This window comes from Xenia sp. Carnegie-2017, unplaced genomic scaffold (genome assembly GCF_021976095.1).
Source record: "Xenia sp. Carnegie-2017 unplaced genomic scaffold, XeniaSp_v1 HiC_scaffold_24, whole genome shotgun sequence".
Classification (NCBI taxonomy): domain Eukaryota; kingdom Metazoa; phylum Cnidaria; class Anthozoa; order Malacalcyonacea; family Xeniidae; genus Xenia; species Xenia sp. Carnegie-2017.
In genome coordinates, this window is record NW_025813487.1 from 13554968 (window position 1) to 13580239 (window position 25272).

The following is a 25272-nucleotide window of genomic DNA, read 5'->3' on the forward strand; positions in this document are numbered from 1 at the left end:
ATTTTTACATATTTTTTTGTAATATGTCTTTGTTAATTAGCTCTTAAGTGTTGCCCTTAAGTCTACGTTTTGATGTAAGAGGTGGACAGAAAACTTGTAGAAACACATAAATTTCGAAACACCACATTAAAATTAGTTGTATTATAAGACCTTTACTATTTGAAGTCTTTAAAGAGAAATATCTGATCATTTAATTCTTTTTGTGCAGACCTCGTAGGCTCGAATAGCGAATAAACAAAGTTAATAAAAGGTTTATTATAAAGGATTATTTAAACTGAAACGAAGTTTTCTTTACTTTTTTGTCCTCGCTGTTTTGTAAAAGTTGGCATTCACTCCTGTTTCCTTTTTGTTTCCAAAACTCTTGTTATTTGTTTTAAGAAATTTCTTTCCATTTATTTGTAAAATTACCTGTTATGAAACGCAGGTTTGAATTGTTATAGATCTGAGAGACTATATATGGTCATTGTCAACATTAAGTCATTAACAGCATTTAACTATGTACTAACATGGTGGCCTCTTGCTATCACAGTGACGTTTACTGACGTATTTTCTCATCAAAATATTCATTAGGGGCGTTTAGAGTAAATATTCCTCATCAATAATAAAACAATTCTGAAGTGAACAGGTGCACAGAAACACGTAGAAAAACATAAAATAAAACTCAACATCCGCTACATTATAGGGCCGTATTTAACAAATCGGAAGGTTGGGTAGCATTGCATGCTTAATAGGATGTTATGAGAAATAATCACATTTACATAAGGTGTTAGAATACAAAATGAGACGGTGTCAAATAGATTATATAAATTACGAAGTTAGGAAGCAAAATATACTGAAATTAAAAGAGTTGAATAGAACTGCGTTGGACAGATGTTAAGTCATAGTGAAGGAAACATACCAAAGGTCCACTTTGGTGAGAAACTTTCTACTGTACATATAATTAGATAACAGACTGCCGTTAGCCAGCTCAGCACTCCTATTACTCAAAAAAAGTCAATTTACTAGCTTCCAATATAGTAATCATACGCGCAATGAGATATACGTAGCACAAAAAATTCAATGGACTTGCTCTACTGTATTTTTACTATACTGTCGATAAGTGAAGACTTGTAGCTATTGATAATGAGGCTCTCATTAAGGGAGAGTTTGTATGAATCGTGAGAAGAGGAAATTCTTTCAAAGTCGTCCATGTTGGGGGTATCTCCAGATATGTTTATGTTAGCAAAAATGCTCGATAACGCAAGGCGTGACGTTTGGTTACCTTCAAATGGAGATATTCTCATATGCTACGAAAATCCGATGTGTAAATGACGCTTTATTTGACCCATATACAATACGTACAGCTATAACACTTTAATGAACACACAACATCCAATCTCTGAGGTTTGAGATTTTTTCCTAAAAGGGGACGAAAGAAAATAGACGTTAAGAAAGGTGGAAAAAAGTTTGGTACCAACTACCTAGATCAATCTTTCGGTGGGTGTTCCTGCCAGTGTTGAAAAACAAGGAGAGGGGCTGACAAAAAACTATAAGAGAGGATATGTTTTTCGATCACATGAATTTTTCTTGTTTTGTAAAATCTTGTGTCGTTGCTTCAAACCCATTTCTTCTTTTTTGTTGATCTCTAGTCTACAGCAAAACACAATGCTCCTAGCACTCTTGCAATCAAATCATCAGAAAATTCAATTAATTCGATAATTTTGGATGATTTTATAATGAATATTATAATGGGGATAATAAGCGAAAATAGGAAAGGACAAGAACAGCAACATTTTACTACCACTAACATAGTTGGTAAGAAAGTAAACTCCATCCATTAAAACTTCTTGTTTCTTACGTCAGGTAAATTAACGAGATGACAGTGTGTACATATTCATACATATTCCACTGACTCCAAAATTATGAATGTATGAAAATTCCCTCCCCCCAAGAAAAATAAATTACTGATCATGCTACGCCACTGTTTGTTTGTAATTTAACTTTATTTCTTATTTAATGTATTTAGATAAAAAGTATTACAGCCGTTATCCTATTTCAAATATTGACTTCATCCTTATTCTAAAAATTTGATGTTATGTTCCAAATTGTTTTCAAATACTGTTCAGAATCATTCACTCTCGTTCACTCTTATAGTTAAAAAGGTAATAAAATTCTATGCTTAATTATATTCTTTTATAGTACGCTAAATTTCAGAAAACGCCTAATAATTTCTCGAAAAAAATTAAACTTCCTATATTTTTGAGAAATTTTAGTAGCCGTCAAATGATCATAGTGAAGCCTACAGCGAAGATTGTCAATACTCTGGTTATACGGTTGATAAACTATGGTGACTATATGATTGGTTGATAAACTATGGTGACTATATGATTAATTGATACACTATGGTGACTATATGACTCGTTGATACAGTATGGTGACTATATGATTGGTTGATAAACTATGGTGACTATATGATTAGTTGATACACTATGGTGACTATATGACTCGTTGATACAGTATGGTGACTATATGATTGGTTGATAAACTATGGTGACTATATGATTGGTGGATACACTATGGTGACTATATGATTGGTTGATACACTATGGTGACTATATGATTGGTTGATACTATGGAGACTATGTGATTGGTTGATACAGTATGGTGACTATTTGATTGGTTGATACACTAGGTGACTATATGATTGGTTGATACACTATGGTGACTATATGATTAATTGATACACTATGGTGAATATATGATTGGCTGATACACTATGGTGACTATATGATTGGTTGATACATTATGGTGACTATATGATTGGTTGATACACTATGGTGAATATATGATTGGTTGATACAGTATGGTAACTATATGATTGGTTGATACAGTATGGTGACTATATGATTGGTTGATACACTATGGTGAATATATGATTGGTTGATACAGTATGGTAACTATATGATTGGTTGATACAGTATGGTGACTATATGATTGGTTGATACACTATGGTGACTATATGATAGGTGGATACCCTATGGTGACTATATGATTGGTTGATACACTATGGTGACTATATGATTGGTTGATACTATGGAGACTATGTGATTGGTGGATACACTATGGTGACTATATGATTGGTTGATACACTATGGTGACTATATGATAGGTTGATACACTATAGTGACTATATGATTGGTTGATACACTATGGTGACTATATGATTCGTTGATACACTATGGTGACTATATGATTGGTTGATACACTATGGTGACTATATGATTGGTTGATACACTATGGTGACTATATGATTGGTTGATACACTATGGTGAATATATGATTGGTTGATACACTATGGTGACTATATGATTGGTTGATACACTATGGTGACTATATGATTGGTTGATACACTATGGTGACTATATGATTGGTTGATACACTATGGTGACTATATGATTGGTTGATACACTATAGTGACTATATGATTGGTTGATACACTATGGTGACTATATGATTGGTTGATACACTATGGTGACTATATGATTGGTTGATACATTATGGTGACTATATGATTGGTTGATACACTATGGTGACTATATGATTAATTGATACACTATGGTGAATATATGATTGGTTGATACACTATGGTGACTATATGATTGGTTGATACACTATGGTGACTATATGATTGGTTGATACACTATGGTGACTATATGATTGATTGATACACTATGGTGACTATATGATTGGTTGATACACTATGGTGACTATATGATTGGTTGATACACTATGGTGACTATACCTGGAGAGTTATGTTTCCCGTGGTAAGATTCTCACACGAATCGCATTCAGCCTTCCGGACACGTGATCCTGTAAACGAGTTTTAAAGTTGTAGAAATCAGTCAACGACAAAAATCTCAAAATGCATCTTTTTTTACGAACCTCGACTACACTGATCTCCACTTCACCGGAAAAGTTGATTTCTTGTTCCTATGGAAAATAAAACAGCAACTGCATCACGACAAGCAATAATTTTGAGACGATCATGCACTAACTGATAAGGCTTTAAATTAAATGATTTGAACCCGGAGTACCTTTGCATGTGTGTAGATGTAGATCGTCCACGTTATGGAAATCTTGAGAAGGATTGTTTTGTTGATGTTGACTGACGTTTCGACAACCTAAGCGGTAGTCATCTTAAGAGTGAAGCCTACAGCGAAGGTTGTCAATACTTTGGTTATACGGCTGACAGACAACAACAACACCAACAGTCCTTCTCAGAACTTCACCAAGCCTGGACGATCTTCATCTACAAACATTTAACGATACTTTAAACTAACATCAGCAAAGCTACTTTCTCCATCAATTTATCTTGACATACTTTCACTGGCACATATCGAGCTTTATGTAGCAAACGATGTTCTAACGTGGTTAGAAGAGGTTGATTTGAATTGTTTTTTGCTTACGATTGCCATAATAACAAAACTCACCGCATCAATCAACTCGCTGAAATGAAACAATAATCTTGTATCCCTATCGCAACATTGAATAAAGCTATAGCCGTCTTTCAAAGCCGAAACAAATCCCTAACAAGGAACAAAAAATTATGCATTTAATGTATCTCTATCACAACACTTAATGAAGCCATAGCCGTCTTTCAAAGCCGAAACAAACCCCTAACAAGGAACAAGAAATCATGCATTTAATCACATTACACCAACAATAATTTTTAACATAGATCTTTAAGAAGGAAACGAGTTTAAGTCGACTCTGTGCAATATAGTTATACATCGACATTCATAAAATAAAAATGCTCAATGCCAATGCCCATGGAGCACAATGTTAGCGTTGTCGAAAATAAAAGATTTCCCAACAAAATATGAGAGATTGAAGACAGTAAAATACTTTGGACAAACCTTTATTTTCAACGATACATTGTGAAAATTTGAATGCTTCGAGAGCAAGTATACCTTTTTAGGAAGGTACAACTTGAGGGGAGTAAATTTTTGACGGGGTGGGTGGATAAAATACTCATAGACGAGGAGGGTAAAGGTCAAACCATAACTCAAAGCAATTAACATTTGCCATCACAGTGATAAAGGTAAACAATTTCCCGCTAAATTTGGAGAAATGGCTTCCTCATGACGCAGTCTAAACACTAGCAAATGTAAAGGAGAATTAAAACTTACTCTTTCTCTGACATTGCATCCATTGCTGCTTTCCACTTCCTTGATGAGATGAATTTCCGTTGCTCTTCTTAAAGAATCACGCCGATCTGCACAAAAGAAGAGAGATGTATCGCTTGACTGAGTGGCTAAAAGATGGAAGCGTGCTTTATATTCCCGATATCACGGGGAAAATTTGTTAATTTCTTTCATTGTATGGACATGTTGCCATATCCAACTGGAAACACTCAAAGGAAAACTATAGTTTGAAAGCTTGGTTATTCTGTAAGGTACATACACGTTTGGTATTTTCTTCAAATGTTCAGACATGCACGTTAAACAAGACACCAAAACATTCAATCAACAATAAGGAGGACAACGAACTAGTTTAAAACAAAATGTTACGTCTAAACATGGTAATGTCTAAGCAAAGGAAGACTAGTTGAAGTTTTAAAGAATTGTCGATGGAGCACCCATTGATACAGTAACAAAGTTATTTTTAACTAAGATTAGATATGAGGCTGAAGTAGGGAGTAAAGTAAAACTTCGCATATAAGAGCCTAGATTTTAACAACCAATTAGGCTAATATTTCAGAAGGAAACTTAAACTGATCTAACTTTATTTATACTAGATATCTCTATCAGTTCTGAACAGTTCTTACTGTAAAGATCATCTCTTATTGATCCAGTGTTACTACAGAAAGAGACCTAAACTAAACTAACTTTCTTTAGACTAAATATCTCTATCAGTTCTAAACTTTTCTTTCTAATGATCCAGTAAAGATCATATCTTATTGATCCAGTGTTACTACTAAAGGAAACCTAAACTAAATTAACTTTATTTTTACTAAATATCTCTATCAGTCCTAAACATTTCTTTCTTATGATCCTGTTAAGATCATATCTTGTTGATCCAGTGTTACCACAGAAACAAACCTGAACTAAACCAAGTTTATTTATGTTAGATATCTCTACCAGTTCTAAACTCTTCTTCCTAAAGATCCAGTAAAGATAAGCTCTTATTGATCCAGTGTTACTACAGAAGGAAACCTAAACTAAACTAACTTAGTAATTTAATATTTATATTTTGTGTACGATTCCCGCCTGGTTTATCGATCGTAACTTAATCTATATATACTAGATATCTCGATCAGTCTTAAACTGTTCTTTGCCTAGATCAACAAAATCATCTCTCATTGATCTTGCACATGTTGAAATAATACCAACAGTTACAACAAACCATATTTACCTGTAGCAATTTTAAAACCAACAACATCCCAAGTCAAGACGGTGAACTCCCCCAAGACATCTTTCTCCCAATATGGCAGCTGTGAACTACCATTGCTTGTGTTGTACAATATCACACCATTTAACGGTTCCTGTCTTTTGTCCGACAATGTACTTTCTCGATGGTGCCTTGAAATGTGTCTTTGCTCACATCATCAAATTTCACTGTACCTTCTGGTAGACGCTCCACTGAGACTGCAACTTCTTTACCTGACAAAATAATTGGCCAAGTTTTACAAACAAATTTTACGAATTTCCAAAATAAACTTGTTGCTGTCGTCAGCTATCACAAAATACGTCAGTTGAGTCACGTGACTCGTTTGCAAACCGAAAATTTCCAATCCTACGTCAAATGCCAATCAGAAGTCATCGTGTGTAAAATAAATTACAAATGATCAAATCGTATACATAAGTGAAATAACTGATAAAACTCATTTTGTATTAAACAATAAATTATCAATACTGATCTACAGGGAGCAACTGCAACGGCCCAAACACAAACCTCGTTCACTTTGTCAGCTCTGTCGATGAAACCAAAAGATTCCTTGAGCGAGCAGACAATCGTTGAACGTAAACAGGAGGCAAAGCTTCGCGCAGCAACAACTCCACGGCACAGCATTGTCCATTTCTACAGAGGTTTATGAACTGTAACAGTGCATCAAACAAACAACATTTTGGACATGGCTCGTAAATTGGACATGGCTCGTGTAAATAATAAACTAACGTTCATGTTATAGGCCTTAACCAAAGCGTTTTCCTGCGTAAGGTAGCAAATCAAAACATAGAAATAAGGAGAAAGACTTCACCAAAATAGAAAGAACATTCTTAAGACTGCGCATTCATTGCTTAACCACGTAATGTACTTCACGCGATGAAGCACGTGATACAATCTAGAGAAACAGTACAAGCTTTCAACGCTATAGCAAAGAATATAATTTACCTTTTGTTTTCCAGGATGTAAAAAGACACAGTATCACCTTTGTAGATGTGAGACTTTGATAAAACATCAGCTTGATAATGTGGAAGAGAAAACAATTCCTGAAAGAAAAGGAGCAACGGTTAGAATCATAAAGATCCACCCCCTAACCGTGCAGACCTGTATTATGCAATGATCTTAAACTCCACCCCTGATCATGCAGACGTTTACTATGCAATGATTTTAAGCACCACCCCCTGACCGTGCAAACCTGTATTATGCAATGATCTTAAACTCCACCCCCTGACTGTGCAAACCTGTATAATGCAATGAACTTAAACTCTACCCCCATGACAGTGCATACCTGTATCATGCAATGATCTTAAACTCCACCCCCCTGACCGTGTAGACCTGTATATTGAAATTATCTTAAACTCCACCCCCTGACAGTGCATACCTGTATCATGCAATTATCTTAAACTCCACCCCATGACAGTGCATACCTGTATCGCGAAATGATCTTAAACTCATCTCATCTGATCTAATCCTAATCCCATATTGCAGTATAATTTTAACTCATCAAGGGCGAGAATACAGTGGCGCTATAATAGCCTCGATAATTGTGGGGTGGGAGGGTAGTCAATGTTTATGTAGGTATGCATGTCAAAAGCCTAAAAATTAATTTAATACGGCAAAATATGCATAGCAAGCTTTCTATGGTGTGGAGGGAACGATCAAAATCCAAAAAGGAAATAACGGCGAAAACCTGTTTCAAAAAAGATGAAGGAAATGTCAATAATTTGCAGGCAGTAATCTACAGTTTCCCTTATCGTCACGTCACTAACTTTCTTGCCTGTTTCAATTTTGGGATTTTGCCCAAAGCAAATATTTTGCTCACTGGTGTGTTCTGTATTTATTGCCCAATCGATAAATGTTCGATAAAAGATGTTGAGTAAAAAGTCTGATACTTTTTATATTTTACATTAATTCTTCTCTCTCAAACCCCCAAAAAAAATGACTTAAGTATTAAAGTTAGCCACGTAAAGATGCATAAAAAATGGAAGAAGTTCAAACAGTACTTACTCCGTTCACTTCATAACTAACGCGACCACATTCGGACTCGCCATTGCGAAATAACTGCTACAAAATAATGATGAAACTCTTTGAAAACGACATCACAAACATTCAAAGTACAATAAAACAACAGGAATACGCAACTCAAAAAATTCATACACGACCATTAACAACGAGTAATTTTAAAGCAATATGCATAATGAACAGTGGTGTAGCAAGCACGATAACTGGGGAGGGGTGACACATCTATATTCCACATATGCATGTCCTGCCGTATTGAGTTCCATTGTGTTCCATGCATAAAGACGTGCATAGATGAATTTGTTATCTACCCACCCTCCCCATCCCTTAATTAACGCGTTTGCTTCGCCACTGACTATTACATTTTCCCAGCTAATTGATCACGATGAAAATCACCTGTTTGGGGTAGCTGTGTCTCGACAACCTCGCCTCAACTTCCACTTTACCAACAACTCTTTCCTCGCTTTTTCCTACAAAGGAAACATAAATGGATGATTCACCAAAGACGATTTCTCAATTTCTCGTAAAACTTTGTAAACCAAACCAGGATGAACGTGCATACACGGCAAGCGTCAAAAAGTACACAAGGTGTCAAGGTCACTTACTTCAAATGTAACAGAGCCTTGTTCCAATTTCACCACTCGACATGCAATTGGTTTACCCTTACGAGAATCTGATGTCACTTCAAACTCCACACAGTCTAAACAAAAAAAGATTTAATCGACTATCAATATCAATCGAAATGTTCTTTACACTTCAGATAATAGACCAGAGCAGTGGCCTTTGCAGTAGCAGTAGAAACAAGGGATAGGCGGGGCGGATGGTGAAGGATTACAGTGTGAAACTCCCAACAAGTCAATGATCAGTGGTTTGTTCTGACTAGGTAAATAAACAAAGTTCTGTTTCGTTTTACCCCACAATAAAACAAAGACTATACATGAGTTTGAAAAGTTGTTTTAACTAACACTAACATTTGGACACACATTTTTGCAGACAGAGTCCTTCAGAATACCCATCACATTCACATTAAAAGACAGAACAGTGCAAGTTAGAATAGCAAAGAACACCCTCATACAACATCGTGAAGGCACGTGAATGCCACGTGTTGATAACATGAACTGTGGTGGGATTCAGATGGTGGAGATCAAATTTTAAAAGTATACCAACAAAGGCATGCCCTGGAATCTCCATAGAAATCTCATGCCTTGAGGATGAGCTTCCTCTCCCAATATGTCATAAAGTGTCACCACTGATTATGGTAGGGAGTGAAAAGTCATATGAGGAAACCCAATGAATTACTTGACAAAGAATGCTTTTCAAATAATGACTGATGAAACAAATGCTCTGAATAACTGGATAAGCCCACAAAACAGCTTGTTCCCCTTATTAAATAGCAGAAAGGCAACAAGCCTCATACTTGAATGAAATTATATCAACGTTTCAGAAAAACAATATAATACTAATGGTGTAGTTGCACACATAACAAGTAATATAAGAGTCGTTGAAGGGTGAAAATAAGCAAAATTTACAAACCACCAAGTTCCAGTTCACTTGAATGTCCTTTGTACTGACTGTAATGAAAGAACACTCGAAGATCCTGTTCAGCACACTCAATAAAGCCATAACTTTGCTGCAAAAAAACATGCATAAATGTTATAGAAGAAAGACTGAATGTGCTTTTAGAGGGGATGAAATTAGGGAATATATATCAATAACATTATGGAAGATGTCATTAATACACATGTTGATGTCAAAGCACTCATTGCTGGTCAAATGTAGTTCAATACAGTTAAATGTAGATGAATGTATTCAAATGTGGTTGAATGTACACAAAAGTAGATGAATGTATTCAAATGTAGATGAATGTATTCAAATGTGGTTGAATGTACACAAAAGTAGATGAATGTATTCAAATGTAGATGAATGTATTCAAATGTGTTGAATGTACACAAAAGTAGATGAATGTATTCAAATGTAGATGAATGTATTCAAATGTAGTTGAATGTACACAAAATAGATGAATGTATTCAAATGTACATGAATGTATTCAAATGTGGTTGAATGTACACAAAAGTAGATGAATGTATTCAAATGTAGATGAATGTTTCCAAATGTGGTTGAATGTACAAAAAAGTAAATGAATGTATTCAAATGTAGATGAATGTTTTCAAATGTGGTTTAATGTATACAAAAGTGGTTGAATGAATTCAAATGTGGTTTAATGTCCTCAAACAGGGTGCAAATTAATATTACACAAATGGGCATGTGAATTTCAGTTGAAGGTATTTTCACAATCTTAGGTTAGAAATTGATACAATATCTGTCATGTTGGATTTAAGTGCCTATGTCGAATAATGGGACTTGATATCATTAGAATTATCTTAAAACATAGATTACTGGGGCAAACAGTCCAAATGCAAGTTTCAATAGAAAGCTTTTCAAATTGACCAGAACAAAAAATAAGACACCAAACAGTGCAAAACGGTTACAGCTTCCTCTACAAAGGCTATTGAAATCAAAAACATTTTTGGCAAACTTTTAGATATCATGCAAATGCACTTTTAGATGAACAAAGTGACATATTTTTTGTGTATTAAGAAACAAGTTTTTTGGTCATAGATAAATTTTTTACTTCTTCATGGTACATCTTATTTTTATCTTGCAGGAACTTACTCTACAAAAGCAACACCTTTGTAAAACAGCAGAATCTGCAGCAAACTTTTGCATTTCTCAATGTCACATAATGATCCATGAAAAAATTTAAAATAGTTGAGAAGCATTTTTTTTGCATTAATTTGGGTCCTTGACCAGTGCATAAAAACTTCATACTAAACTGACTTTGAATTGTTAAAATAACTTACACAAAGTTTTTCAATGACACCTGTTTCCCTGTGTAATACATGAACACCATTTGAAAGGTAATGGTCACTGATACCATAGTCCTGAGACCCATTTGTTCACATAGAATGTTTCTAAGTAATAAAAAAACATTATAGAATGTTTCTAATTAGTAAGAAACATCATAGAATGTTTCTAATTAGAAGGAAAACATTATAGAATGTTTCTAATTAGTAAGAAAACATTATAGAATGTTTCTAATTAGTAGGAAAACATTATAGAATGTTTCTAATTAGAAGGAAAACATTATAGAATGTTTCTAATTAGTAAGAAACATCATAGAATGTTTCTAATTAGAAGGAAAACATTATAGAATGTTTCTAAATGGTAAGAAAACATTATAGAATGTTTTTAAATAGTAGGAAAACATCATAGAATGTTTCTAAGCAGTAACAAAACGATATAGAATGTTTCTAATTAGCAGGAAAACATTATAGAATGTTTCTCATTAGTATAAAAACATTATAGAATGTTTCTAATTAGTATGAAAACATTATAAAATGTTTCTAATTAGTAGGAAAACATTATAGAATGTTTCTAAGTAGTAAGAAAACATTATAGAATGTTTCTAATTAGTAGGAAAACATTATAGAATGTTTCTAATTAGTAGGAAAACATCATAGAATGTTTCTAATTAGTATGAAAACATTATAGAATGTTTCTAATTAGTATGAAAACATTATAGAATGTTTCTAATTAGTATGAAAACATTATAGAATGTTTCTAATTAGTATGAAAACATTATAGAATGTTTCTAATTAGTAGGAAAACATTATAGAATGTTTCTAATTCGTAAGAAAAGGTTATAAAATGTTTCTAATTAGTAAGAAAACATTAACAGCAAAATGAAATGAAAATAAAATTTTTCATAAACAAAATGCAGTAGAAAGTACCTTCCATGAGTCTGTTGCCATATATGATTCACCAAAAAGAGAATTCTATTTGTTACACAAAGGATGCCAGCAATTTGAATTATAACTTTTTGCAAAATAATATATATGGCATATGTATAAAAATTCTCCTCTCAATTTTCCTAAATCACCGAATAATATAATCCATTTGCCGCACAAAAACAGGAGGCACAAATCTGCTGTGAATATTTAAGATTCTTCCGTGAAAGCTATGACTTGCCAATATGAAAGTTTCCTTAACATGGGCTGTGAGATGATATGGTTTGAAATTTCTCTATAGAATTTGAATTGGCGTTTCCTCATCTTTTCTGCTTTGCAGACATTTATTCCTAGCAAATAACCAGAAAAAGTAATTTAACACATTTCTTTAAATATATCATTTGCTCATCATCTAATAACATGGGACATTCAATTACATGTTTTGACTTATCAATAGTGCTGTAGAATATTTATCATCAAGAGCAGCAGTTAACAATCAATAGCACAACATGTATATACATACTTTGTAAGAAAAGACAAGTGCAGTGTCGTGATTGCAACAGACAAATGTCAACAGTTTATACCTGTTACAACAGACTATCTGTTGCACAACACATACATTTGTTTATTTAAATGTCTTCTTAACCAAAAGATTTTAAATTGACTATCATTAGTCACCATGTTTGTCTCGAAACATGATGACTAATGATTGTCAATTTAAAAGGTCAAATTAACGCCAACGGAGTACAAGGTGAACAAAAATGTAATGAAATATTTAAGAACTGACAATTGATATTGAAAAAGAAATCAATACCTTTTTGAGGACAAAATTTCGTCCATAACCACAACACTTTTCAAATTTTTACAATCCGCCATATTACATGATATCAGTGAACTCTTGAAAGTTGAAACACCGGGCACTTCCGGTCATCTGTATATGGACGTATTAACCGGAGATACTCGTGAGAGGGTCGGCTATGTTTTCCGTGACTATAGCCTGATTCGCTGTTTCGCACAAGTCTTCAATACCCTCATAAAGATACCTTCATGTTTCATTGTAATTGCCCGTATTTCATTTGTAACAAGTTGATATTTTCCGTAAATAAGCATAATTCGAAAGCAAATGTAAATATGGCCGTAAACAGAGATCAATCTTTCGGTGGTGTTCAGGCCGGTGTAGAAAAACGAGGAGAGGGGTTAACAACAGACTTTCATTAACGATTTGATTGTCGACTAACTTGAAACCACTCGGCTTGTTCCTTAGTATTCAACCAAAGGATGTGTTTTGCAATAGAGCTTTCTGACACATACATTTTTCATGTTTTGTAAAATGTCAAGTCGTTGCTTCAACCCATTTCTTCTTCTTCGTTAATCACTATCTACAGCCAAACACAACGTTCCTAGCACTCTCGCAATCAAATAATCAGGAAATTCAATTAACTCGAGAATTTTGGATATTTTCTATGAATATCATCATGACGATAAGAAGAGAAAACAAGAAAGAACAAGAACATGCAAAAGTACCATTTTTAAAACTAACAAAGTTGGTAACAAAGTAAACTCCATCCACTAAAACTTCCTGTTTCTACGTCAGGTAAATTAATGAGATGACAGTGTGTACATATTCATATATATTCCACAAACTCCAAAATACATGAATGTATCAAAATCCCCCCCCATTAAAATAAAATACTGAGCATGCTACGCCACTGTTTGTTTGTAATTTAACTTTATTTCTTATTTAATGTATTTAGATAAAATTATTACAACCGTTATCCTATTTCAAATATTGACTACATCCTTAGCCTAAAATTTGATGTTATGTTCCAAATTGTTTTCAAATACTGTTCAGAATCATTCACTCGTTCACTCTTATAGTTAAAAAAATAAAATTCTATGCTTAATCATATTCTTCTATAGTACGTTAAATTTCAGAAAACGTCTAATAATTTCGCGAAAAAAATTCAACTTCCCCCATTTTTGAGAACTTTTAGTAGCCGTCAAATAACTACAATACGCAGTTCACTGCACTGTAGCAGAGTTTGAATTAATCCTAATAAAAAGAATGACCAATATAACAAGAATAATGAGCAAAATTGCAGCTACAACTACACCAGCAATAGCTCCAATATTTTCACCGTCTACAAGATAAAATGAATGACAAATCATAACATTACCAACCAATATTGTCTTTCAGATTGATAACGTTAACTGCATAAAGACTTGGGAAATTCAGTTGAAAATAATAATTCCATCTGCAGCAGGAGCACACCATGAACTTATGGATATAAATTGCTTTAGAAGCACTACGACTCTTAGAGAAGGCAGTAAACAAAATCTGGGAATTTTTCTGCGTTTTAATAGAGTTATCACAAACATGACCTTAATAGAAATTTTGTTGAAATTCATTACAACATTAGAACTGGTTTGATTTGATGAAAGCAATGATGAATCATACTTTCTCCATTCACAAAAGTCGCAAATTAAATTGAAAGAAAGAGAAAGAGACACTGAAGATTTGTGCCTGATTTGCAATGGTTTTATTAAATGGTTAAATTCCAGTGGAATCAATATGACAAGAAAACGTAAGTATCTTGTTAATAACAAATACGGTTGCGAATAAATTCTGATGAAAACGTTAATAAATGGTCGCACCTGATCATTTATGAAGCACGCGAACTGAAATATTTTTAATTAGTGCCAGGCTTTAGCGGGCCATTATGAATAATTCAATATCCAAGAGTAGCAATGTTTATATTTTGACCATCATTTGTAAATGAATAATTGTGAAAGTCTCTGCGAAAATACAGCACCAATATACAGATGTAAGTGTGGAAGATATGGCCTTAGTCATAAGTCACAAAGACTGTGTTGTTAAAGTTAAAGTAACATTTATTCTCTTCTTCGTCACAACTTTTCATCGCGACTACATAGAAATATCTGCAAATTTAAGGCAAAACATTTTTAAAATACATGCATAACCTCTGCTTTTGTTAATGGTTAAAATATATGTTATGCATGCATCCGCAATGCCAAAGAAAGCGACGAGTCATCAAAGCTTTCCCAGAGAGATATTTAGACTACCTCGATCCCACATGAAACCAACTGTCCTATACTTAGCCATGAATCCGAAAACTCAAAAATACTTTTAAGTTCCTTTAAGTTTTTTACAATAATTTGCTCTAGTAAAATACATAGTTACCGATATTCCAAATTTGGATTTTGCAACAAATAAGTCAACGTATTTCCAATCTGCTTGGTGGACAGTTCAGGTGCCACTAAATAAATAAACTTGAATAAATTTATCATCTTAAACAAACCTGTGCATAAACCATAGACAACTTACATCCATTTGTAAATACCCATGTAACATTGCTGTAACATCCAGATCCCACTATTGTAGAAGCTAAAACACGAACATAATATTTTGTCCCTGGTTTCACATTATTTATGTCCAAACGCTGTTCCTCGATCATATACTTCATTGAACAGGTTTCATTCTCCAAATGTGTAATACAAACAGTGTAATTGACTATCTTTCCATTTGTTTCTTCTTGTCTGGTGGCTCCCACGTAACTGATAACGATGAACTGCTTAAGGCGACAATTTGAACATTTAAAGGTGGACCTTCGGGAACTAAACAAAATAAAACATTTGTTTTAAAGATTTATATAAAATATTAAATACACTTTAGAAAGAAGTCCTAACAAGTGTACACTGTCATTGTTAACTTAAATATAATACAGTATAAAAAACATGATTGAAATAAATATCGACCAGAAAAGATTTGAGCTTTCAAAAGTCGTCTATGGCAATAACACCATCAATGCAACAACAGCCGATATGTATACACAAAACTGATATGAACTCACCATCTTCAGCAGTTCTAAAAGTAGCTGTAGTTGATCTACCAAAGCCTTCAGAATTGCCAGCGGTTACATTAACTTTATACGTTGCGTAAGGAACAAGATTCGTAATGTTGTACGGTTTTTGTCAGTTACCTCCAGAGTTTTATCAAAACAATCATAGTATCCTTCAGCAAAATCAATAGATATCTTGTAAGAGGATTCGAGATATTTGTACCAAGTTTTACACCAGTTTTTGGGATGTTTCCATGATATCTCGAGGTACGTCGATGCAGATTTGGTTGCAATGAGATCTGTTGGTTTGTCTGGGAGTAAGTCTGCACGATAAAGAAAAATCTACAAATTGAACCATGTGTAGCCCTAAGTGAAATAAGTGTTCTGCTTTTTCTCCAATAACACGTGTTAAACTTAACTGCATGTTGAAAAGGCTTGTTTCAATAAGTTTATTTCAACAGAGAAAGAAACTAACACTTCAGCCTTCATGGAAAATTGTTCTGTTTTGTCAACTAACTCATGTTTAATTAATACTCAGAGAAAAACTTTATATATTGAAAATTAAGTGCTTACAGTGCAAAGTAAACCTGGTATATTTTTTCTACCTCTTACCTCCACCACAAATTTCAATTCGTAAACACGGTGCACCAACAAATTTCAATGGAAAGATTCGCAAAGCTTTGGATTTAAGGCCACCAGAAAACTTTTCTATAGCCGCATCATTGTAACCATTTTGTTTCCTAGATAAATCTGGAATAAAACAAAAAAAGATTTTCGTGTATTTGCAGAGCAAGGTTAGAGAAAAGAAAGGTTTGTTTAACGCTGTCCAGAGGAGAGTAGTTTATGCATTGTCTATGTATCTCTTCAAATCATGCACATAGCTACAATTTAAACTTTATAATCAAATGCAAGAGTCCTTCGTAGTGCAGGAGTAACCAAGACAATCAACACAGTGACGTAGCTAGCCCACAAATTTGGTCGTGCTATATGTAAATTTCTCAGAGCTCACTAACTGTAAAAACAATAGATCTCTAAAGAAATGAATAATGATAATGATCTGAAATTTACATAGAACCAGCAATTTTGCGTGCCGGCTACACCACTGAATCAACATCTGCACACAAGTTTGTATATAAATAGCAATTTAAAAGTTTACTTAGTTTATAACTTCATTCCTTTTTTAAATTTCCCTTTAAATTTATAATATACAAATTCGATAAGTCTACTGTTACCTTCTGGGATTTTTCAGATTTCCAGTTCACACCATCAATGTTTGTCTGCAAGTGATATTTAGTTACAAAGCTTGAACTTGAACTGTCTCCAAAGATAGTGATAACGTTAACTGTATAAAGACTCGGAAAATTCAGTTGAAGATAATGACTGCCATTAGCAGCAGGAGCACACCATGAACTACCACTGGATATTCTTGCTTTAGCAGCACTACGACTCTTTGGGAAGGCAGTAAACCAAGAATCTGGGAATTTTTCTGCGTTTTTTAATAGAGGATTATCACAAACATGACCTTAAATAGAAAAGGATTTGGTTGAAATGCATTATAACATTAGAACTGGTTTGATTTGATAGAGAGCAATGGTGCACTCTCATATTGTTCTCCATTCACGTAAAATTGGAAAATTAAAAACTGTTTTCTTAAGAAAGAAAAAGAGCACAAGATATATTGGAGGAATACGACTGATTTTGCATGCTTTTATTAAATAAGGTTAAATTCCAGTTGGAATCAAGCCAGCTATGACAAGAAACCGTAAGTATCTTGTCAAATAACAACAATACCGTAGCGATTTAAATTCCATTAAACAGTGAACGTCAATCGTATTGCAGAGGAATGACAATTGGACATTTTTTGAAGCACGGAATGAAGTAGCAAGAGTAAAATTAATTTAATCCTCAGTATTCGCAGCAATCCTGTTTTAATTATTTATTATTTAAGAGTAGCAATCGTTTATATTTTGTGATGCTATATTTCTTTTGTTATGTAAAAGAAAAATTGTGAAATTCTCCAAGTCAGCGTAAAATACAGTGATACTACAATGTCAGATGTAAGTCTTGATGATAGAGGTAAGTCATGATGCTTAACAATAGACAGATGTAATTTGAGAAGACAAAAGTAACACATTCATTCCTTAAATTCTTCGCTAAAAATCTTTTTCTAACGTCATACAAATGTGTCCTGCAATACGTTAATACATTCAAAAAATTGAATGAGAATGCTTACATGTAACGTACGAGTATTGAGAGCAATCATTATTTTGAGTGATAGCACATTGAGATAAATCGTTCACTCGAGCATCACATTTGACAATTCCAGGTATAAACGATTGATGCATCAAAGATAATAGTGACATTGAGCCTCCCCCAGATGCTGCGGTAGGATAACCAAGTTGTTTACAAATAATCATCTTTATTTTGTGCAAAAGACCTTTGTTGCAAATGGTGAAGTTTCTATACTTGGTAATAACATTCACGACACCTTCGTTTGGAAGATTCGACTTAGACAGGCGTACATCCATAACTACACAAATCAAAATTATTTTTCCTTTATTTGTGATTATGGCGCATATCTTAAAGTGAAATCTGTGTTTTAGAAGTGGTTTTATGAACATAAATATGACAAATCTCGTCCATGAATAAAATATATACACGGAGTTTGAATATCAGAAGAACACAGAAGGTGACATTAACTTAAAAAATTTTAGTTTGAAAGCACTTAACCAGAAATGTTTTCCACATTCTGATGGACACAGTATCTTATAGATTTACACTTAAAGTTGGTAAGCACTGTTTTGATTTTAATCTTTAAGTTGACAATGAACTACAGGCAAATAAGTTGAACTGAGAACTTTTCTCTTGTGTTGTAAACACGAATCACAACAAAATGTGTCTAAGTGATTATGTGAATCATTAATGAAACCAGAACAAATACCGTTTTTTATAGGTGAGCGCTGCGTTTAGCTTCCCAATTCATAGGAATTGTAATGAATCTATCTTTGTATATATATACAGTATATGTAAAAATTCTGTAGTGTGAAGTCATGAAAATATGAATACAAATGCAATTAAATGTCACTTTTGGCCTACATAGAATGGCCAAAAGATTTTAAAAGAAATAGATTTGATAAATCAAATTGACTGGAAGAAGATATGTTTCCATGAACAAAGTTTGCATTAACAAACTAAAACACAAAATTCACCAAACCATTAAACTTATGAAAAATATTTAGGACAAGTTTAAATGTCACATTATAAAAGACACTAAATTATACAATACGAGATAAAACTGCATAAACAAACCACGCCTGGTGAAGACACCCGACGAAAATTCAAATTTGTGTCAACTTTTCTAAATTGATAACGTACATAGTATAAAAATGAGCACCATACCATTGCGCATTAAGGTCAAAATTTGTCCCGAAGCTCTTTAATAATAAGCAAAATATAATCTGCCCATATAATACTTACGATTGCAAATTTTTCTGTATGGCATACTTGTGTAGTTACATTGATATTCAAAGTAAAGATATTTCTCCAAACCAGGACAAATATTTGAAGGGAAATGATTATCATCAACAGTTACATTACATTTTCTTTCACCATCACAGTAATTTTTAAGGTCACATGTTACATCGACACTACAATTGTAATCAAAACTCCAGCCACAAATGCTTCCTTTTCTCAATCCACGATATTCTGCAACTTTTATCACCATATATTGATTATTAGAACAACTAACGTCCGATATATTTTTTCCATCACATGTTACTGAGCCTATTAAAGACACACAAAAAATAAGTAAATTCATATCTATACAAGCTTATTTGTCAATTACTGTAAAATAAAACTTGATTTGATAAAAATAAAGTGTGTGATGGCAGTGACTTCACTTGCGCCATTCTTATATCTGCTGCCTTGCAGTAGCTTTTAATTAGAGTTTAAGTATATATACGCTAACTGGATGAATATTCTCACTTGCCAAAATTGAATCGCTGATTTTCTTCTTTTTTACAATTAGCCAGTCGCAAGTAGGAATAATCTTCTGAAACAAATATGCATTTATTATAGCGTGAATAGAATAGACCACCCCAATTTGTTTGGGTTATGGCATTGATGGCTCCGCATTCTCCATTAAAATTTCCATCAGATAAGTCCACAAAAATTTCATTTCTCACAAGACACCTTGTTGTATTCGACCTATTGATGGAGCCAGATTGTAAAAATTTAAAATAAGTTGACCCCTCAAAACAATTCATTGTATACAATACGGTAGAGGGTAAATCATCCACAACACACTCTCCTGACTGAACATGTTTGATGAAAAATCCATTCATATCTGAAAAAGGACAATGATACATGATAAAATTGATTGAAAATACCACACTCTACAAAATATATATATAAAAATAATATGACTTTATGAAAAATAATTTAGCATACTGAATTCTATCAATATAGGAAAAAACACTCCAAAAAAATGTCATCTTGAAATTCAACCTTTCTAAAGAATTAAATAAACCAATTGCTGTTGAGAGTCATTTTATAAATAATGGCATATGCAAGACTTTAAGGCATCCAGCATGGAGCATTGAGCTAAAATACATGGAACGCTACCTGTAATACAAAACCCTAATAATTTTTTAAAGCCGTCATTTTACCCCAGACACACAAGACTTTACCCAGACACGAGTGTGTAGTCAATCAATTTTTACTCCGCGAGAGGAACTCGAAACACTAAACGATTGTGTCTTGGGTAAAATCTCGCGTGTGTAGCGTAAAATATGGTTCAATTATATGCTTGATGTAGCGTTACATGTATTTTAGTTCAATGGCATGGAGACTGAAAAGTTTTAAAACCAAGTTGAAAAGTGTAAAAAATTAATTAATAAAAATTTCACGGCGCACGGTCTGTTACGATGGAAAAGGGAGAATTATGGTTTATTTACGCAATTGAAATATTTGAAATAATTTAAGATTGTTTGCTGAACCTGATTTTTCAACTGTATAAACTCCCATGACTTTCGTTTTTGATGAAAAGGAAGTTTATCTAAGCACTTATACAAATTTGTGCCCAGAAAAAGTTGATGATTTAGGTTAGTATTATTCAAAGTTTAAGACAAGGAATATATAATTCAATGTAAAACTGAATTGTGAACTCTGTAAGCTGTACACTCCTTTTGGTGGAGTTCATTTAAGTTGTGCTGTGAAATAGTGCTCTTGATAATAAGAATACCAGAGTTGCACAATTTAAAATTCCAAACAATTTAAATAAATATCATGCCAGGGCTTATACAAAATCGTGAGGCTTTTTTACGGGTTTATAAAGGTTTATACATGCAGAGGAGAGATGCATACAAATATGTACAGGGATATTATACAGAGGGTTAATATACAACGAAATTTATTTCTACTGAAGTGATATAAGAACATTCTCCCGTTAAAAATATTTAACAATTTTTGGATTAAGTTGAGCATGATATAAAAGAATATTCAGACCGAGGTCAATTGGATATCTACCGAAGCAAATCTGAGGGGATAGCGCTGACTGCAGTCTGATTGAAAATTTTGCGGTTCGCTTTCGTCTATTTCCTGTAAATACGCGATGAAAACTCTCTGACAAACAGTTTAACACTTTCGGTGTTTTTGTCTATATTCCCGATAATTTGAGCAGAGTAAAACACTTGAAAGTCTCGATGAAGATTCTACCAAAATATTTCTTGTATATACAGTTGTCTCATAAAGAAAATTCGTCACCTACAGGTAATTTTCAATGTTTTCTAGGTGATAGTGTATTGACAATTATTTGAAGGCTTTTAGACAATCACAATCGAGATTGCATCACCGTTGTATTATAATAATAAAGCTTAACTAGCACAGATCAATATATGAACATCTTAACCCTAACCCTCACACCCATTAACAAACAACCAAAATCTTCCAACGTGATCGTTAATGAATAAAATCAATAAACCCAAAAATAACCAAGACACGCTCTTGAATTGAGCTTTTACTCTTTTACAGGTTTACATTATAATATATGTATGACGAATTAAACATGTTTGGCTGTTCCGGGGTGTATTCTATTGGCTTTGCAACTGCAAAGAAATTGACTTAAGAGTATACGTACATGATGAATTAAATATAGGTCAAAGTGTCGTATGGATTTGAGCGAAGTTGAATATGAAGCATTACAATCACATTGGTGTACTATAAATTAAACTGACACAGGAGAAACTAAAATGAACTGCCCTTGCACGTACCTTGTGGTTTTAGGTTCACGTTGACGACAACATAACAGGTGTGATTTTTTCCACCGTATAAAACATACTGGTAAGGGATTTTGTGTTGTCCGATTCCAAACCAAACAGAAGGTTTATAATATGACTTTTCTATTCTTTCATTTATGTACTTATGTGAACACGTGAAGTCTTCTGGTTCTTTCCAATTTGCAAGTACCCAACGATGCAATGTAGTAGTAATGTTCGAAGTAATCGGGCTATATCCACATGTCCCTAACAAAAAATTAAGTTATCTTTAACTGGTTGTCCAGAGAAAAAGAACAAGTAGAAAGTGACACTCATTTGGCCACAAAATATTACATACTATTCACATTGAATTGAAAGTCCTCCTTAAACCCAAATAGACAATAACTATACAGACTTTATTATATAACTGCATATATATATATTTTTTTTGACTATACTGTCATATTACTTTGCTTTTGTATCTAGACAGAGAAACAATGAACGAGATATTATTCTGCGTCAATGCTGTGAAGCTAGTGTATCCAAATCAGTTGAGTACTTTAGCATGTACCTTACGGGTTCAAACCATTTACTTTAGGTACCTTACTTTATTGCACTTTCTAAGAACACGGTTTCAATTACATATTTAAATTAAACAGTACCTCAGTAATATAAGTGTTGTGATTGTTTGCCAAGTACATTTCCAGTCGATGTTTTGTACTTAGTGTAAACTGAACTGTTGTTTACTTTACCTTCGAGTGGACATATTTCACTAAACATTTTAAATCGCTCCAAAAGATATTTCTTCTCCTCAACACAACAACGTGTACGAGTATTGTTGCATTTCGAATCGATTTCAATTTTGTCCTCCACAAATTTCTTCCATTCTTCCTCACAAAACTCAAGTTCTTCATTCCAACCCATTTTCATTGTGAACCCTTGACCAAATAACAGCCACAATAACCACCATATCATTAAACTCATCATTGCATAGATCCAAGGATATACAGTAAAGCTCTAAATTATAATTGATTGTTGGATGTATGTACGTTATCACAGAAGACTTTAAATTTATATTTAGATCGACAATGACTACGTCACAATTATATCTGTGATGCAAGCAGATCACGATCAAAACGTATTTTTGAGCAATATATGAGCATTATCTAAAAAAGTCATTTCAGCAAAATTGTGTAGCGAGAAAAACTGTTCAGAAATAGATCGAGTTAGTCTCATATGGCTGCATGATGGCTCTCTTATTGGTAGCCACTGTAGCTATTATATAGGTACGTGGTTATAATTTTTTTTAAATAATGAAACTTGGTTAACTTTAAATTTATGCTTTATTCTTCTTACTCGGTTCAGTCTAAGAGGTTATTACCTCGCAGGCTCGAAGAGCGAATAAACAAGTTAATAAAAGGTTTATTATAAAGTAATATTTAAACTGAAACGAAGCCTTTCTTTACTTTTTTGTCCTCGCTGTTTTGTAAAAGTTGGCATTCTCTCCTGTTTTCTTTTTGTTTTCAAATTTTTTGCTGTTTGTTTTTCGAAATTTGTTTAGATTTGTTTGTAAAATTACCTGTTATGAATCGCTGGTTTGAATTATTATAGATCTGAGAGACTGTATATGGTCATTGTCAACATTAGGTCATTAACATTATTTAACTATGTAATAACATGGTGGCCTCTTGCTATCACAGGGACGTTTACTGACATATTTCCTCATCAAAGTATTCATTAGGGACGTTTAGACTAAATATTCCTCGTCAGTACAATCAATAGGGACGTTTAGACTAAATATCCTCATCAACAATGAAACAATACGCCTATTCCTGGATTGCATGCAATTTCCACGGAATTATGAAAAAAATTGACTCAATTCTGATCTATGAAAACGCTTAATAGTTGATGTATTTAGCCTTTGAAAACCACAATATTTCGAGGGAAGGCCGGCATTATGTAAGCTGCTAAACTCTGTCAAAGGAAAAAATTGCTCTATATTAAATGCTAACAAAGCAACGAGGATAAACAAACATTCGTTTTACCATCAACTGTAGCCAACGTAATTTATTACATCTTACCTTTTGTTCTTTTATTGTCTTTACGTCTTTGTTTGAAAACGCAAAAGGCAACTGCAGAAATACACCTTAAACAAACAGAGAAAATGAATATTCATACAAGTCATGGTAAACAATAGAGTTGTGGTTTTCGCAAAGTTTTACTTGTAACTGCTGGCCAAAGCTGTTTCCTTCAGTGTGGAGTAGCGTGAATTGTGAATATATAATCATGCACTTATGCCACTGCCCCAATTATTTAACATTTTATTGAATTTGTTTTGCCTCAAATCCTACCCTTTACGAATCAACAATAATACTTTAAATGTTTAGAAAATTTGGAAACAAAGAAAATTAAGATACATACATTGGTTGACGAAGCAATGTTATAGAAGATAAGTTTTGATATTTTACCTCTGTTTAGACAAAGCGCCGAAGCAAAATAATGCATCTAAACTGGGTGAACACGGCAAAACAGGTTAATGACTTCAAGTGCTAAATGACAAAAAATGATATTGTTCCCATTGCGTATTTTAAGTTCTTAAATATCAACTTTGTTAACAGTAAATTTAATTTTGCTAACATTCATTGGTAAAAATTGTAACCCAAATACAACAATTTGTGTCGAACCGAACTATACAGTAAAATTTACAACATGAAACCAGCTTTTTTTATTTATTACAACTCTTTGTTCACAAGACGACAGCAGCACAAATACAATGAGAAATGGCAAAAAAATAATGCATCAAAGAATAATGACTTATGAATGGAAAATGGTTTAAGTGATTGGGTTCAGCGGTAAAGAATTAAGAACAACAATTTAACATTTCAACATTAATTTTAATTTGGTAAAAAGCAAACTTCTAGTTGATGC

The 25272-nt window shown here is 33.3% G+C and overlaps 3 protein-coding genes and 2 long non-coding RNA genes across 7 annotated transcripts in view; all 5 read right to left on the reverse strand.

Annotated features, from left to right (window-relative positions):
• The window catches only part of LOC124452196, a 29834-nt gene extending 6383 nt beyond the window's left edge, over window positions 1–23451 (reverse strand). The window contains exon 1 of the mRNA XM_047002780.1: window positions 23097–23451. Coding sequence (XP_046858736.1) covers window positions 23097–23331 — 235 coding nt within the window. The 5' untranslated portion in view covers window positions 23332–23451. The remainder of the gene's footprint in view (window positions 1–23096) is intronic.
• LOC124451852 lies at window positions 576–13122 on the reverse strand. 3 transcript variants are annotated; one of them, XR_006950702.1, is made up of 13 exons: window positions 12234–12304; window positions 11304–11414; window positions 9976–10072; window positions 9048–9142; window positions 8839–8912; window positions 8431–8487; window positions 7372–7469; window positions 6934–7059; window positions 6394–6641; window positions 3922–3969; window positions 3782–3849; window positions 1262–1398; window positions 576–976 (listed from the first exon to the last, which is right to left on the reverse strand). XR_006950702.1 is itself a non-coding variant. In XM_047002458.1 (7 exons), exons 1-5 carry the CDS (start codon window positions 13104–13106, stop codon window positions 6939–6941), a joined length of 489 nt encoding a protein of 162 aa, XP_046858414.1. In that variant the 5' UTR covers window positions 13107–13122; the 3' UTR covers window positions 5180–5254; window positions 6394–6641; window positions 6934–6938. The 3 variants fall into 3 exon arrangements, 1 of the variants encoding a protein (XP_046858414.1); XR_006950701.1 differs by having other exon boundaries at window positions 576–1398; window positions 12234–12303; XM_047002458.1 differs by lacking the exons at window positions 576–976; window positions 1262–1398; window positions 3782–3849; ... (3 more) ...; window positions 9048–9142; window positions 12234–12304 and adding exons at window positions 5180–5254; window positions 13045–13122.
• Window positions 15150–16244, reverse strand: LOC124451858. The gene is made up of 4 exons (XR_006950714.1): window positions 16103–16244; window positions 15577–15866; window positions 15433–15508; window positions 15150–15170 (listed from the first exon to the last, which is right to left on the reverse strand). It is a non-coding gene; the product is annotated as an uncharacterized LOC124451858 (long non-coding RNA).
• On the reverse strand, window positions 16335–16819 carry LOC124451862. The gene is made up of 2 exons (XR_006950718.1): window positions 16703–16819; window positions 16335–16413 (listed from the first exon to the last, which is right to left on the reverse strand). It is a non-coding gene; the product is annotated as an uncharacterized LOC124451862 (long non-coding RNA).
• Window positions 18178–25272, reverse strand: part of LOC124451845 — a 40105-nt gene continuing 33010 nt past the window's right edge. The window contains exon 5 of the transcript XR_006950700.1: window positions 18178–18620. The gene's annotated coding sequence lies outside the window, so the exon portion shown is untranslated. The remainder of the gene's footprint in view (window positions 18621–25272) is intronic.